This window comes from Panicum hallii, chromosome 4 (genome assembly GCF_002211085.1).
Source record: "Panicum hallii strain FIL2 chromosome 4, PHallii_v3.1, whole genome shotgun sequence".
NCBI lineage: Eukaryota > Viridiplantae > Streptophyta > Magnoliopsida > Poales > Poaceae > Panicum > Panicum hallii.
In genome coordinates this window covers 50,181,653-50,199,064 of record NC_038045.1, presented here as the reverse complement: position 1 = coordinate 50,199,064, position 17,412 = coordinate 50,181,653, and the positions used below count along the sequence as shown (strand labels likewise).

The 17,412-nt window shown below is 46.2% G+C and overlaps 2 protein-coding genes and 1 pseudogene across 5 annotated transcripts; 1 reads left to right on the top strand and 2 right to left on the bottom strand.

The window, feature by feature from the left end:
- Positions 1-1,996: 1,996 nt before the first annotated feature.
- LOC112888386 (disease resistance protein RPM1-like) lies at positions 1,997-8,017 on the bottom strand. Of its 4 annotated transcripts, XM_025954594.1 has the most exons (6): positions 7,509-8,017; positions 7,338-7,415; positions 6,967-7,052; positions 5,111-6,278; positions 2,240-4,239; positions 1,997-2,198 (listed from the first exon to the last, which is right to left on the bottom strand). In XM_025954594.1, exons 4-5 carry the CDS (start codon positions 5,998-6,000, stop codon positions 2,268-2,270), a joined length of 2,862 nt encoding a protein of 953 aa, XP_025810379.1. In that variant the 5' UTR covers positions 6,001-6,278; positions 6,967-7,052; positions 7,338-7,415; positions 7,509-8,017; the 3' UTR covers positions 1,997-2,198; positions 2,240-2,267. The 4 variants fall into 4 exon arrangements, with proteins under 4 accessions (XP_025810379.1, XP_025810380.1, XP_025810378.1 ...); XM_025954595.1 differs by having other exon boundaries at positions 2,149-4,239; positions 6,967-7,085; XM_025954593.1 differs by having other exon boundaries at positions 2,149-4,239.
- A 478-nt stretch (positions 8,018-8,495) lies between these two features.
- On the bottom strand, positions 8,496-14,408 carry LOC112888591 (disease resistance protein RPM1-like). Its single transcript, XM_025954840.1, has 3 exons — positions 13,793-14,408; positions 11,026-12,397; positions 8,496-10,703 (listed from the first exon to the last, which is right to left on the bottom strand). The coding sequence occupies exons 2-3, from the start codon at positions 11,913-11,915 to the stop codon at positions 8,732-8,734; spliced, it is 2,862 nt and encodes a 953-aa protein (XP_025810625.1). The 5' UTR covers positions 11,916-12,397; positions 13,793-14,408; the 3' UTR covers positions 8,496-8,731.
- LOC112890631 lies at positions 14,347-16,063 on the top strand (annotated as a pseudogene).
- Positions 16,064-17,412: the final 1,349 nt, after the last annotated feature.

Below are 17,412 nucleotides of genomic sequence, written 5' to 3'. Positions count from 1 at the left end.
TTCGACGGCCATCTCGTGTTGCCTTGGTCGACGTCGCCGTGGCGGAACGGAGCACCGGGATCTCGCCGCGGATAAGGTGCGCGTGGCGCGCCCCCATCCGGCGAGCAGCGCTGGGAACGCGGCGGCGCTCTGGCAAGCCGAGGAGCTGCGTGCCCATGTTCAGGGTGGACGGCCCTGGCCTGGGGTCACCGAGAGCCGTCCGATCGGATATCTGTGGCCCGGATTTGACAGAGCAGCGGTCGGACAAGCTCGTTTTCTGGAACGGGAGCCGCAGGGCCATGGCGGGAGGGGAGGTCCGAGGCCGCGGCCCAGGTTGGGTGAACATGGAACGCGCGGCGGCACGAGCACGGCGTAGCGGCAGCGGAGCTCGACAGAGACGATCTTTCGGCCTCGTGTGTTAGCAACCTAGATCGGAGGAAGAAGAAGCAAGGGGATCGAGGAAGAGATAGGTCGGAGGACAGATTCAATTCATCAGGAATTATCTCAGTTCATACATGATGCGTTCCTCTTCTCCTGCAAGCCGAGCACACACACGGGCCGCACCCACTCTTGGCCCGACACACGTACGTTGGGGACTCTGGGCCGAGACGACTGGCGAGGCCCAGCTGGTGTAGCATGTCCTGTGTTGGCGATGGTAACATCGTGCTAGCAGCAGATGCTCGCGGCGCGCCTGGCGACCGCGCTGGTGACGCCGTCGCCCGGCCGGAACTTGATCGAGGCATCGAGCCGCCGGCCTCGGCCAGCGAAAGGCGGAATGGGCTGGCTGGGCTGTAGCACCGCCGCGATCTCGTGGTAGATAACGTGGCGTGGAGCGCTGCGATCCGGCGAGCAGCGCCGGGAACGCGGCCGTGATCTGGCGAGCCGAGAAGCGAAGCAGAGGCCGCGCGCCCGCGGACATGCCTAGGCTGGGTCCCTGCGAGCCGTCGGATCGCGCACCTGTGGCCTGGATCTGGCAGAGCAGCGACCGGACTCGTTCGTTTTCTCGGTCAGGAGAGGAGGGCGGTGCCGCGGTGGTCTTGAGTCCCAGGTGGTGCGCGCGGTTCGCGCGAGCGTGGCGCAGCGGCGGAGGTCCACGGCGACGGCTCTGCTCGAGGACGCCGGAACCCTCGCCGCCGCTTCCTCCGATGGCAGCTCGCTTTTGGTGGTGCTTTCAAAACGCCGCGCCGCAGCGGCAGGAGGAACTCGAGCCGGTGCGGGGCGTGAACGCGGTCGGTGATCGAACGACGCGCGGCGCCGCCAGCGCCTCCCTTGTCCGCGAGCACGCATACCCCAGAAAGGCGATGTCGACGGCGTCGCGGGCGCGCGGCGCCGGCGAGGCCTCGTTGGCCGGTAGCCGACGCGCCCGCGAGATCGTCGCTTGGTCGATGCTGAGGGCCTACGTGCCGGTGCGCTCGAGTCTCGACCTGGGGCCCCAGGACGTACGACGACCTCAACGGCTGCGGCGTCGAGGGCACCAAGACCGGCGAGCTTGCTTGGTTCCTCAAGGCGGAAGTCTCCTCCTCGGCGATGACCAATTGACCATGACGTCGTCAGCTGCAGCTGCATGTCTCTCCTACTCGAAATTTCAAGTAAGATTTCCAAGTAAGACGCTGGGGCTAACTTTACTGTATAGTTGACAGCAACTGGCGTTGGCAATGACATCCTTGTGGTCAGTATCTGGTGGAACAGGGGTTGCACGAGATTCGACAAAAGAAACAAAGACACAAGAACTGAAGAACACTGACGCTGAGACACCGAATTATTCCATGAAAGACCCAGTCAAATCTGGATGGTATTTCAACATCAGGTGCCTCACCAGCAGAATGGTCATAACATTGCATGAATTTCATGCACCAACCACTGCGTAAAAGAACCTAGAATAATAATCATGCGCCAGCAGGGTAGCCACTTCGTCTTACACGCAAATAAGTATGATGGCTACAGGCTAAAAGCAATATAAAGTGGCAATTTGACTGACAGATGATCAGGCCAGAGATGTCTATGAGTTGCTCTAATAACCACGAAACAAGACTAGTACACTTTAAGAGTATCATGGTACGTAGATGAAATGGAGAAGACTGCAGCAATTCACTTCAAATCATACAAATAGTATTGAAATTTCACCTGCCAAAGATGTACATTAACCTTGCTGCAAGCTAACTCATACACTGCAATAGAATATAGAATGGATGATGGAACTGACTTCAGTACATTCTACAGTACAGCAATTGTTTGCCCAACTGGCAACTAAAGATTAAAATGAACGATTTCTGTCGAGCCTTAGCTACTTAGGCATACTCAGTTACAATATTCCATTTGTCACCTATAACTCTCGGATGATTTGGATGTGTCTTCACGCATGATACCACTTTGCTCACCACAGATGATATGATGTTACCAAAGAACTCTATCTCCTTCAGCTTCTGGAGATATTTGAGACCGGAGATCCCGTCCTTTGGTTCTTGTAGGAATGACAGTGTCAGTTTCTCAAGATTCGGCAATGAACCTTTCTCACAGTGCACTCTATCAATACTATCCAGATTATCAATCACCAGCAAGCTAAGTTTTGTAAATTTCCCGAGGGGAAACACTATGCAGTCGTCAGCATACGACTTGTGATAGAGCTTGAGGCAGAGTAGGTTTGGCAGGTCTCCAAGAACTTCTATGGCCTCGGCATGGAGTCCAGTGTTACGAAGACTAAACCTGGACACGCTTCGAAGCGACGATATCCAAGGAGGTAGATTGCCCAACTTGCCCGTCAGGCTAAAATTAGTGACGAGTAGGGGAGGTGACTCTACAAAAGCTAGAATGTCCAGTGATGAACCATACTCCTTTCCATCTACAATGTGAATAGTGAGTGAGCTTAGAAAGATTGCCAACTTCCCCAAAGACCCAACAAACTCCTTCCAGTTAACTTCCACATTACGGATGAGGACTTTAAGCTTCCTTAGATTTTGCAACAGACCAATGTCCCGTAGAACCAAGGGCTGGTCTTTGACCACTATATGGGCAAGTGATTGCAGGGACGTCATATTCTTGACCACCCCAGGAGCCACCTCCAAACCTGAGCAATGTTTTAAGAACTTGACGCTGCCTGTTCTTGTAAGTTGTTCCTTGTGCCCAACTAACAGATGCTTCATACAACTGAGGTTTTTTGCACTGGTCGGTAGTTTATTGATGAGTGTTGATCTAATGTCCAGCGTCTCCAAGTGTTTCAGATTTCCTAGTCGCCGTGGCAACTTGGAGATATTAGTCTTTCTGAGGCTTAGGTACTTGAGCTGGAAAAAATTGCAGATACAGTTCAAGGCGTTGTTGCTCAAGCAAATGCAACCTTCCATGTCAAGTACTCTTAGCAGATGTAGCCGTGGAAAGAAGACTGGGACTTCTTCGACAGAAGCTGACATTGTGAAGGAGCGAACATGAGATACACTGGTACTTGTATTTTGCACCAGGTTTTGACTACTGTGGATGGATAAGCGCCGAATTTTATCATGGGACACTAATAAGCTTCCATTATCACGTAAGAACGATGCAAAGTTCTCCTCAAGTGACTTGGAGATGATGACTTCTAGCATTATATCATGTACTCTGCAGCTCCTCACTTTGCCATTCCAGTCGATTCTTACAGGCTGCACAATGCTTCTGGCAACAAACTCATCAAAGTAACTTTCAGCGATCTGCTCCATGCTTAATCCATACCTTTGACTGACAAAACCTTCTGCTATCCACCTTCTCACCAAAGGCCCCCGCTTGATCTCGTAATTTTCAGGGAAGATACTTAGATATAAGAAGCAAGCCTTCAGATGGTAAGGTAGATCATCATAGCTCAAGGTCAAGACTTGCTTTGCACATTCCAGAGTAGGATTACTTTCAAGTTCAGAGCCCAAGTTGTCGCAGACCTTCTGCCACTCTTGCTTGGTTCTATTTGTCTTACTTGCAAGAAGGCTGCCAATGCTCAGTATTGCTAAAGGCAAACCCCCGCATTTCTTCAAAATAGAATTTGATACTTCCTCCAACTCATCATTTGGTAATTCATCTTCAGAGCCAAAGATCCTCTTGAAGAATAGTTCTCGTGATGTAGCATCTGATAGTCGCTGGATCTTGTATATCCAATCTTGGGGATGAGAACAACATGTTTTGGCCACATCTTCATTCCTCGTGGTTACTATTACCCTGCTACCCTTCTTGTTGTCAGGCAATGCACATCTGATGCTCTCCCATGATGATATGGACCATATGTCATCGAGGATTATAATGTACCTAAAAGAAAATAAATAAAAAATATAAGGGAACTCAACAAGCCAATGGAACAGCTACAAACCTGATATTTATAAGGTTCCTTATGTAATTAATGTGTGCCTATGGCATCATGGCAATGATGGTAGACTAAGAACACTGCTATTAGTGCAGTGATTAACTCATACCTGTGCCTTTTTCAGTCAAAAGAGGAAAGAATTGTAAGCAAAAAAGTTGACACTCCTTTGTTATTCTGCGTGCAGGTTTTCTGCTCATACTAGACGTTGTCACTTTTTACATTCCAGTCTCCAGAGAGTGAACCTTTGTTAGCTCGTAACTCATAACTATAGTAGAAGTGTATTAAATCTTGTGCTTAATTTCAAGGGGAAGAAAGCATGTGATCTTTGGTGTTATACTTGGATACTAGGACTTGTTTTTTTAATTGGGGGGGGGGGAGGAAAATAATCACAAGAATCCTTTTCTTTTGACCAGACAGTAAAATGTTTCACATCAAATGTCCCGACAGTTTAATTACAGTCAACGACCACCTGAAAGTGCTAGCAGGCAGTGTGCAACTGCAAGTCGTACTATCTTCAGAAAAGAACAAGGTCGCAGTTCACTTTTCCAAATCAATTCCAGGATTCAAGAGCGCAGTACAGGGAAACATAGATACCTTTTGCCAATTTTCAGACAGGTATTAAACTAGATTTAAGAGAAAAGGACCAAATTCCTAGGCATAGCTGAACTAAAAGTAACTTTATATAGGTAGAAAAGTTATAAGTGAACTATTTATGTTGCATGTTTCGCAATAATATGTTGATATTCGATTATTCTCCAGATCAAAAAAAATACTGGTTCATTACAAGAAGCAATATAACAAAAATTGCTGATGTACCTTTTGTCTTGTAAATATCTCCTAAGCATTTCAGCCAGTACTGCAACCTCCAGCCTTTCGATTCCCTCCAAGTTTTCCTCTGTGAAATGGCCGTACTTGCCTCCTGCTATTGCCATGGCCTTGTGAGGTCGCTGGATCAACTCCCTTATCATATGCTGAAACAGGGTCCTGATGTTGAAGGTCTGTGACACAATGAACAATGGACAGCACTGAAAATCAGCCCCTTTCACAACTGGGCTCTCGCACACCATCCGTGCCAGTGTGGTCTTGCCTAGGCCACCAAATCCAACTATGGCTAGCACGCGAAGCTGGGGATCATCTTCCATTAGCCATCTTACAAGCGTGTTCCTCGGTTCATCAATGCCTACAAGCTGTGCCTCCTCTGTAAAGAGAGCATGCAGCTGTGGGTCAAGATGAAGAGAGGCATGCTTCAAAAGTTGCGAGCCGGATTCCCGAATTAGGGCCTTTGCAAGCATCACCCCGTAACGTGAGCGCCGCTCACCAACATCCCGAGCACGGGTCTTCAATTCTTGCAGCTGGATGGCAATGCGACGACGGCAACCAAGCAGGTCAAGAATGCACATTAACCAACGACGTAAGCCCAATCCTGATGAGTCACCAAAGTGATGTATGAACTCATCAATGCAGTCCTCAGCATCATAGGCAATCTCCCTCACTTGCTTCATCCAGATTCTCACTTGATCATCATGGCCCTCTAACATGGTGAGGGTGCGCAGGAAAGCATTCATACTCTCAAGCTCATCTTTGATGAACTGCATGTCTCCATACACACCTTGTACCAACCACCTCTCCTGGGAAAGAAGGCAGCCAAGCTTGCACAGAAGACTCCTCACTGCACCCTCAGTCAAACTGAAGATAGTGGCTTCCATGTCTTACTATGGAGAATGGAAATGCAAATGCTTCTTTTGTTGGAGTCTGGTTGCTTAGGCTACATATATAGGACATTTAATTGGATAAACTCTGATATGTTCAACTCAGTCAAACTGAAGATCGTTTTCAACCACAATTTCCTGATAATTTCAAGCTCTGAATCGCTTCACTTGGAAGCCATGATAGTAAATTGCATAAAGGGGAATTGTACTGATTGCAGTCTAAGTTGATGACAGGGCAATGAAATGACATAGACTTCCAGTTCATGGCAGATTGCCTGCAGAATCCCAACAATAGTCAGGAACTTGAGTTATGTGCAACTTTGTTTATAACCTACTCAGCAAAACATATTATTTTTGTAGTCCCAAAAGATGTCAGTATACAAAAGATCCCATTCACATTCCAGCTAACTGACAAATGCTTTAGTCAATGGTGAGCTTGACAACAATACTGAAACACTGGTACCTTAAGTCTGTTAAATATACACAACGATGGAAGAGTGACTCAAAAGATACACTTCCAAACAAAACATCGACAAACAATATCACCCAGTCAACAAGACAAGCTAGCAAAGTGGCAATAATGAATGAAATTCAGCATGGAAAAGGTGAAAAGCAAAGGTTGATGTCAAATATACACACTCATGGAAGCATGAGGTAGTGTAACCAATAAGATACACATCCAAAGACAATGCTGTCATTCAACATGAAAAGGTAAACACCATATCTCCTGATATACTAAAAGTAATGCCAAAAGACTGATACCCTTCAGTCTGTTAAATATAGATGATTATGGAAGAGTAACGCAAAATTTACACATCCTAACTAAAACATATGTAAACAAAGTCACTGAATAAGAAAGGGCGAGAAAAGATGACTGGCACCCACTACGAAATCAGCATACTGCAATTCAACATTATTTAGTCAATTTTGAAGAAAAGTAAGCATACAGTGATGATGAATTACCTGCTACTTGAGGTTCTCAAGAATTCAAACCTGGACAACCAGGAGAGCAACCAACTATTGAGTCAAAGTTCTCCATACTTGTATGTCTGCACCCAATCAGATTAGCAGTGCTTACTAACCTAGAAGGAGAAGAATCATTCACACACAAAATACAGAGCTAACAAAAGATGTCACTAGCAGTAAGCGTAGTTGCACACTATATAAAAAAGGGTTGAAGCGTGGTAGTTCCATTTGTATCTAGTTGCCAACTTGACATACATTATAAGAAAATTGCCAGCCAAGAAAAATACATATATAGACAAATCAAGAGGATCTTTGGAAATAAAGGAACATTTTCTTAAACTTAAGACGAGGCCCATTCCTTTACTTACTATTAATCTCGAGACCAGGTGTCAGGTGATGTCCGTTCTTGCATTGAACTTTGAACATACAAACAAACTCAGTGGCACCTGGATTGTTTGTGAAGTTGACAACTTGACATCACTCCTTCGGGAACTTAAAAGAGAATTTCAAGAGTAAGTGGCAACAAAGAAGATAAGTACCTGTCTTACGAGGCATTTCATCAAGTGACACGCGGCTTTGGAGTGCCGGTCTGTTGGATGGAAAGCTCGTCCGACAACACAACTAGCTGATGCCATCAGCTCGTCTTCTATATGATGATGGAAAGCCCTCACTTAAACCATCCACGCCCAGCTGCTCACCATCAGCTCTGTTGCTTCCCATGCCTACAGCAGTCTGAGACCACGCCATGCGCTCACGGAGGCATTTCGTCGAACAACAGGAGCGCGTCGCCCAGAGCTTATTTGCCAGGAGAAGAAGCCACCATGCCTCTCCAAGTGAAATTAACCCTCCTTTCTCCGGCTGCCGCGCACCATCGGGACTTGATCCTTGATCAGAAGGCTGTGCTCGAGAAAAGGCGGGGTCTCCTTGATGTGCCTTCCTAAAGCCGGCGCGCTCCGTAGCCCGTAGGCAGGCGGTCGCCGCCTCGCCGGGGCCCCTGCGGCGCTGCTGCTTGCGCGGCCGCGCGGGCCGCCGGGCCGGGTAGTTTGTCCGAAACCGGGCCCCACATGTGCTACAGGCCAACCAACGCAGCTCTACCGGGCTGCTCTCTCTCAGAGGTTCCCTTCTGGCCCATTCTGAAAAGAATGGCGCGTTATCCGTCGCGACGATAAATTGCATGGTGGAGTCTTCGCTAAAATGACCCTCAATTTAAAAGAGGCATGCATCACAAACAGAATCAATGTTCCTCTCAAAAAAATTTAGAAAAGAAAAGATAATTGAAGTCACCCCCAATTTCAGTTTTGAATTTCTGTCATTGATAAACCAACTACATCTACAACTAAGGCAGCTTGATACACCAGCAGAGCAGAGCAGCAACTTCATACAGACCGGGAAACAAAGCATATTTGCTGAAGTGGCAATACACTGAGGTGTGAATTTCATTGATCAGGTCAGGTCAGTAATGTTCATGAGGTTGCTAACATGACCCTCAGACAATGTGAAACTACTTTTAAGTCTTAATTGGGATTTCAAGATGAAACGGGAAAGACCGCTGTTCACTTCAAAGCATAAAACTACCATCAACTTTCACTTGCTAGAAAGGTACACTACTGGTGGTGCAAAGTAACTCATATAACACTTTAGTATCATATAATACAATGAACTATACTGCAGATTAGCTTACATAATTCTATTGCTTAGAGCAATAAACTACTTCTATGAATAGGGCGCGTAATGCCAAATTATATGCTACTGGGTTTGCCACTTAAGTGTATTCAGTTACAATATTCCACTTGTCACCGATAACTCTTGGATGGTTTGGATGTGTCTTCACACATGACACCACTTTGTTCATCACAGATAATATGATGCTACCAAAGAACTCAATCTCCTTGAGCTTTTGGAGGTTCTGAAGACCTGAAATCCCATCTTTAGGTTCCCGTAGGAATGATAAAGTCAGCCTCTCAAGATTCGGCACTGAACCTTCCTCGAAGTGCACCGTGTCTGTGTTCTCCAAATTATCAATAACCAACATGCAGAGCTTTGTAAATTTACCTCTGCAAAAGACTATGCAGTCATCAACATACGAGTTGTGATAGAGCTTGAGGTAGAGTAGATTTGGAAGGTCTCCAAGAACTTCTATAGCCCCGGCATGGAGTTGGGTCTTTCGAACAGTAAACCTGGACACGTTTTGAAGCGATGATATCCAAGGAGGTAGACTCTTCAACTTGCCCGTGAGACTAAAATTGGTGAGAAGTAGTGGAGGTGACTCGACATAAGCTAGAATGTCCAGAGATGAGTTATGCTCCTTTTCATCTAGAATGTGAATGGAGAGTGAGCGAAGGGAGCTTGCCAATTTCCCCAGTGACTCGACAAAAGCTTTCCAATTCACTTCCACATTGCGGAAGAGAACATTGAGCTTCCTTAGCCTTTGCAGCAAACCGATCTCTCGCAGCACCAATGATTGCTCCTTGACCATTATATGGACAAGTGATTGGAGAGCTGCCATATTCTTGACCACCCCAGGAGACATCTCCACGCCTGAGCATGGTTTTAAATACTTGACACTGGCTGTCCTTGTAAGTTGCTCCTTGTGCCCAAACAATAGATGCTTCATGCAACTGAGATTTTTTGCACTGGCTGGTAGTTTCTTGACGAGTGTCGCCCTAATGTCCAGCGTTTCCAGGAGCTTCAGATTTCCTAGTAGCCGTGGTAACTTGCAGACCTTAGTATTTCTGAGGCTTAGGTACTTAAGCTGAAAAAATCTGCAGATACACTCCAATGTGCTTATGCTCAAGTAACTGCAGCCTTGCATGTCAAGTACTCGTAGCAGCTGTAGCTGTGGAAAAAAGAATGGGACTTCCTCGACAGAAGCCGACATTGTGAAGGAGCGAACATGAGATACACTGACACTAGTTGTCTGAACCAACTTGTGACTACTATGGATGGAGAGGCGACGAATCTTGTCGTGAGAGACCAATAAGCTTGTGTTATCCCATAAGAATGATGCAAAGTTCTCCTCAAGTGACTTGGAGACGATAACTTCTAACATTATATCATGAACTCTGCAGCTCCTCACCTTCCCATTCCAATCAATTCTCACAGGCTGTACAATGCTTCTAGCCACAAACTCATCAAAGTAATTTTCTGCAACCTGCTCCATGCTTAATCCATGCCTTTGACTGACAAAACCTTCAGCTATCCACCTTCTCACCAAAGGTCCCCTCTTGATCACATAATTTTCAGGGAAAATACTTAGATATAAGAAGCAAGCCTTCAGATGATAGGGTAGATCATCATAACTCAAGGTCAAGACTTGCTTCGCGCCTTCCAGAGTAGGATTACTTTCAAGTTCAGAGCCTAAGTTGTCACAAACCTTCTGCCACTCCTGCTTGGATCTATTTATCTTGCTTGCAAGAAGGCTGCCAATGCTCTCTATTGCCAAAGGCAACCCTCCACATTTCTTCAAAATGGAGTTTGATACTTCCTCAAACTCATCAGTTGGTAGTTTATCTGCCGAGCCAAAGATCTTTTTGAAGAATAGTTCACGTGATGTAGCATCAGATAATCTCTGGATTTTGTAAATCCAATCTTGGGGATGAGAACAGCATGTTTTGGCCACATCTTCATTCCTTGTGGTTACAATTACCCTGCTACCCTTCTTATTTTCAGGCAGTGCACATCTGATGCTCTCCCATGCTGATATAGTCCATATGTCATCAAGGATCATAATGTACCTACAAGAGAAGCGTATAGGAGGAAAGTTGGATTTGAAGGCATGATATTCAATTCCTCGGCCATCGCCAAACTGAAAGTAAATTTTTTACAAATGAAAAACTAGAAGAGTGCCTTCACATGATATTCTGTTCTAGACCATCCCTAAACTGAAAGTAAGTTTTTTCAAAAGAAAAATTAGAATTAAGTATGCCTTCGAAAGGCGCATTATTATTTTTGTTTCAGTTTCCACAAGAATATACTAATAATTTGGGATTTTCGCAAAACAACAAAATTATAATGGTCCATTACTGGGGAAGAAATATAACAATAACTCTGATGTACCTTTTGTCTTGTAAATATCGCCTGAGCTTCTCAGCCAATACTGCAACCTCCCACCTTTCAATTCCCTTAAAGTTTTCTTCTGTTAAATGGCCATGCTTGCCTCCAGCTATTGCCATTGCCTTTTGTGGGCGCTGGATCAGCTCCCTTATCATGTGCTGAAACAGGGTCCTGATGTTGAAGGTCTGCGACACAATGAACAACGGACTGCACTGAAAATCAGCGCCTTTAATCATTGGGCTTTCACACACCATCCTTGCCAACGTGGTCTTGCCGAGGCCACCGAATCCAACAATGGCTAGCACGCGAAGCCGGGGATCATCTTCCATAAGCCAACTTACGAGTGCATCCCTTGGTTCATCAATGCCTACCATCTCAGCCTCTTCTGTAAACAGAGCATGCAGCTGTGGATCAAGGTGAAGAGATGCATGCTTGCTGAGTTGTCGGCTACCTCCTCTACGCACAGTCCTTGGAAGCACCACACCGTAACGTGATCGCCGCTCACCAACATCCCGGGCACGGACCTTCAGTTCTTGTAGCTGGATGGAAATGCGGCGGCGACAGACTAGTGTACCAGGTATACAGATTAATTGTCGAAGGAACCCCATTCCTGATGGCTCACCTAGATGATGGATGAACTCATCAATGCAGTCCTCGGCATCATAGGCAATCTCCCTCACTTGCTTCATCCAGGTTCTCACTTGGTCGTCATGGCCCTCTGATGTGGTGAGGGTGCGAAGGAAGGCATTCATGCTCTCGAGCTCATCCTTGATGTATTGCATATCTCCATGGACGCCCTGAACCAACCAACTTTCCTGGGAGAGAAGGCAACCCAGTTTGCACAAGAGACTTCTCACCGCACCCTCAGTTAAACTGAAGATAATGCCTTCCATATCTTACTTTTGCGAATGGAACAGCTGTTCGAGTTATGTTGCATGCTATACATATATATTGGTCTGCTAAACTCTAATAACAGAATAAGAGTGTTTCAGACCAAACTTTCCTAATTATTTCTTGTCCCCAATAGGCTTCACATGGAAGCCAGAATAGTATAATTGCAGAAAAGCAAATGACACAGGTTGCAATGTTAGCTGATGACAAGACAATGACACAAAACTGAGACTTTGTCCATGTCTGATGGCCAACAGATTCCCAAAACATGCTGACGTGGAAACTTGGATGATATTCAACTTTGTTTACTATAATCTTTTCAGCTAAACATACTATTTGTAGAGTGCATAGCAATGTCCCTTTCCAGCAGATCCAATTCACTTATCATGTCAGGACAAGTAATTGCTCTATCTAGATATATAAGCCATCATGGTTTAGTCAACTGTACTCTAAAATCAATACTTGAAGAGTGATACCTGTAAGTCTGTTAAACATACAAAATGGTGGAAGAGTGACATAAGATACACCTCCAAACTAAACAAATACAAACAGAATCGTCCCCATTAAGTAACACCAGGTAGGAAAGTGGCACTACTGCAATTCAACAATAAAAGGAGAGAGAGCCCAGGTTGACTTTATAATACATGATGATGGATGAGTGAATAAAAATATATACATCCAAATCAAACTAAAGAAACAAAACTACTCAATAAGTTAGAGCAAGAAAAGAGAACAGGGAGAAAGGCAAGGTAACAGCTACAGAATTGGCCATGCTGCAATTCAATGTGAAAAGGAGAAAGCCTACGTCGTGTGTAAACATAACGCTGAGGGAGTGGTGCACTGTCACCCTCAACTCTGCTAGATATACAGGATTATGGAATGGTGACACAAATGATACACGTACCAAACGTATAAACGCGCAAAAAAAACATTGCAAGCAAGGCCAAGAAAATTTAACCAAAAAGAGCTAAAAAGATGGCAATTGTCTGATTCTGACATATTTTAGTCAGCTCTAAGCAAATTACAATAAAGAATAAACTGATATTAAGGCTGGCAAAATGGAAAAAAAAAAGAAAATAACTCCAGACTATAAGGACAGACACCAACTACCTACAGAGATGTTCTCCATGATAGTATGTAGCCCCAAACAGATCAGCAGTGGAAGTGCTTCTCATTTTTAATAGTATGAACCTCAGGTAACTTCGTATATAAATAGTACCAGGCAGAAAAACATGCAACAACACAAAAATTATAACTAGCAGAAAATTCTGCTAGATAAGAAGGCTTACTAATAGCATACGTGGCAATAACAAGATAAGACGTAAGTATTCAAGAAGAGAAAGAAAACACAGTATCGAACATTGACTATATGACGTGGACAGGTAATGTAAACCCTAAATGATTGTCTAGCTTGACATTGAGACCACAGATTGGTTCAGACTGAAAGAAAGTTGAGTGCGGGACACTGTAAACCAGAAGAGCAATGGACACTAGGCTACTTGAAGGGGTTCCATGTACTTAAAAGCTTAACGAGCACTAAAAACAAAGGAACGGATGAGCGTGACTATTTCATTGTATATAGTATTTTCCCTTGTATAAGAAATATGGCTGCCCACCCTAAGAAAAGAAATACGTCTGCCCACAGAATTAGATAAAAAATGAACTTTAGACAAGGACCATTTCAGTATTGAACTTTCAATGCAGCATTTGACTGATTTGCTTAAAGGTAACACCAAAGATGGTGACATAACATGATTCGAGAATAGACAGGAGATGTATCTTTGCATTAAGAAGAAAGTTCGTGGTGAGTTGGTGAATTACTCCATTCTAGAGTCTCGACAAACATTTGGGTGTATTTGCCACGAAAGCAGACAGTTACCTGATTATTGAAGCGTTCCAACTGGTCAGACTGTTGCACGGAAAGCCATCCCAAACCGTGCCGGCGGGCTTTGTCTTCGACGTCATCTCTTCCTACACACTGAACCATCCTCTCCCAGCTCTGCGTGTCACTAACCACTCGTGAACGAAATGTCGACAACCTTCGCACGCCCGCCTGCATCCGAGCCACGCTCTCGGCGAGGCATTTCATCGAACACCTGGAGCACGGTGCCTCTGGGACGGAGGAGCTCGCTTACTTCGCGGTCCGAAATTTACCCGGCGCTTCTCCGCCTGCTGCATACGATAAGGACTTGATCGGCAAGGGCGTGGCGCTCCGGAGGCAGGCCATCGCCGGCGCCAAGGAAAGAGCTACTCGCGCTGCTGGTATGCTGTTGGATTTGGAGCCCGTGGCATGGGAAGCTACAGCAGAATTCACTTGTGAGTTGTGATGCTTGGGCTTGTGGCCCGGCCGGCGGAGCATGGATCAGAGGTTGCGGGCGCTGGCACAACGCCTGGGTGTGTTCGGTCTACGGGAATTGCTCAAGGCGCGTAGCGATGGGGTTGCCGGCGTCCGGCGCCCGCCAATGCCAGTGGGACGCCGGGATCTCGTCCACCGCCGTGCCGCCGGACAGGAGACTTGACCCCAAAAAAAAACTATTTTTCAAAAACCCCCTGTTTAGGATCGCGATTAATAATCGCGATCCGGTATTATACAAATGCACCCATAACTTTTACAAAATAGCCCGTATTTTGGATCGTGATTAATAATCGCGATCCGAGGTTTTTCAAACAAACCCCTACATTTTGCAAAATACTCCCTAATTTGGATTGCCATTATTATTAGTAACGATCTAGTTTTTTAGCAGATAAGCCCTCTTCCACCTCCGTCATTTGGCTCCCGCCTCTCATGACGGCGCGCCGCCCCGCACCTCCCGTCCAGCAGAAGCGCGCGACCATCAAAGGAAAAGACTCCTGCAATGGGGGCCGAAGATGCGCGATTAGCCGGCGGCTCCGACGTGCGCGCTGCCAATTCGCCGCCCGCGTGGGACGAGATGGGGGCCTCTCCCGGCGCCCAACGGCGTCGTGTTTGCCGGCGACGTACGGCGGGCGGCGTGGGCTTAAGGGCTAAGGGGACGAGCCAGTTTTGAACTCTAAATAAGAATTTGCATTTGCAAGACCTGTGCTCTTGCGCCCAGCGTGTACCATGCTTTGCATTGCTTGCACTGCCCGAATCTGTGCTTGTTCCATGGCTCCAATGGCATCAGGCTAAAGAGGCAGATCCTGAGATCAGGTAAAAACAAGGCAGGCTGTAATTATAAAGTGAACCTGGCACCAGGCTAAAGAGTTCAACAACCAAAAATACAAGGGAGGGTAATGGAGATGAGGAAACAATTTCATTCAACTCCAGCTCAGAGCACGAACTGATCATGATGCCACATGGCAAGGAGGATGAAAACAAACTCACGTTCTCTGACATTATAAAAGCTACAAATAACTTCAACAAGGAACACATCATCGGGTGTGGACGTGTGGTAGTTACGGGGCTAGTCTACAAAGCTGAGCTGCCTGATGGCTGCAAGCTCTGAAGCTCGCCATCAGGAAGCTCAATGGTGAAATGTGCAGAGGTTGAAATGCTGTCCACCATGGCTCAACATGACCATCTGATCTAGTGCCGTTGTGGGGATACTGTATTCAGGGAAACTCCTGGTTCCTCATATATTCTTTCATGGAGAAAAGTGATCTCGATGATTGGCTTCACAACAGGGATGATGATGCGACACATTTCTTGACTGGCCGACACGTCTAAAGATAGCAAAAGGAGCAAGCCACGGCCTTTCTTACATCCATAATGTCTGGAAACCTCACATTGTCCACCGGGATATCAAATCCTACTTGACAAAGAATTCAAAGCTCATCTTGCAGATTTTGGGCTATCAAAGATTGATCCTTCCCAACAAAACACCCATTATGACCGAGTTGGTTGGCACTCTCGGCTACATCCCCCCTGAGTATGGGCAAGGCTCGGTGGCCACTCTGAGAGGTGGTATGTACAGCTTCTGAGTTGTCCTGCTTGAGCTGCTCACAGGACTGCGATATCAACATCAAAGGAACTTGTCCCACGGGTGCTAAGATGAGGTCTCAATGGCAGCAGATTGAGGTCCTGGATCCAACACTCTATGGCACAAGGAATGAAGAGCAAATGCCGAAGGTGCTTGAGGATGCTTGAAAGTGTGTGAACCATAACCCTCCTATGAGCAGGGGCGGAGCTTAGTGCAGGTCATACTGGGCACCGCCCCCCCCCCCCCCCCCCCCCCCGATTTAATAGCGCATTCATAGTCAGAACCCTCCAGTTCCTTTGAAGCACCATCCCATATCTCATTTTTACTTTGTAAACTGCGTTTGTATGGTTTGATGGTTCATTTGCCCCCTGCCCCCCGGGTTTCAAGTCACGCTCCGCCACTGCCCTATGAGGCCACCTTTCATGCAAGTAGTGTCATGACTGGAAAGCGTCGATGATAGCCTGGAGATAAAAAAAAAAGTCAGTCAAGACATAGTCAAGCATTGCAAGTAGCCAATTAAACATGGTAATTTCGTAGTTCAGTGCATAAAATAGATGTATTTTCAGTAGAGGTACTAATTTTGAGTTTGGCTAGTGTCACAGTGCACTGTATAGTTGCTTCCGCATTTTCAAACTACTTTTGAGAAGAGTATTCATCCTCCAAGCCTTTTTTTCCCTCGAAGTACTATGTAACATATATAATCAGACCAGTTTCTAGAACACTCTGGCAAAGCAAAAAAAATGTGAAAAATGGTTGTGTCCGTTGAGTTCCTTACTAGCTCAAGTAGTGATACTAATGCATTGACCTGCTGTAACTCACGTCTTCGCACTGATCGGTAAGTTTCAGAAACCATTGGAGCTAAGAGTAAAGAAAAGATGCAGAGCACGGATGCAAACAAATGTTTGGTTCTATGAAATAGTGTGGCAGTGATATACTTACATTGTTTACGACCTCAGCCTGGCCGGCTAGCCATCTCGCACGAGCCTTTCGACAGCCACTGTCTCAGTCAAACTAACGAGCCCAACTGACGGGAACTGCCAGCGGCATTTCGTCGAACAGCCTGAGCACGAAACTTCCGAGACGGCGGCGTCGCGTTCCGCGCCCCCAAGATCGGCATCGCGTCGCGGAGCACTGGGCTCCGAGGAAGCGCGCGCACGCGGGCATGAGCACGCGATGCTAGGGTCTTCTCTGATCCTCTGAAGCATGATTTCCTCAAGGAAATACTTAGACTTCTCTGACCATTTGAAGCATCCAAACCGTGCGTTTAATACTGTGTTACTCTCAATTTACCGGCTTTTATATGGCTGACTGCATTCCGGTTCGTGATCTTGCTTATATATTATGGAAAAAAAATCTGGTCTTTGATCAAGCCATCACCTACATTTGCTCGCGACGCCGTCCAGGTTCCTGGCCTGATCTGGGATGCTGCTGCTGCTGCTGAGTCTCTGAGCGTTAGGGACTCGAGATAAATTGGAAACCCCGCAAAATGCACCAGCGAGCTGAATACCCGACGAGCATGCTGAGCACTTCTTCTGTCAACCTGACCTCGCCAATAGCAACT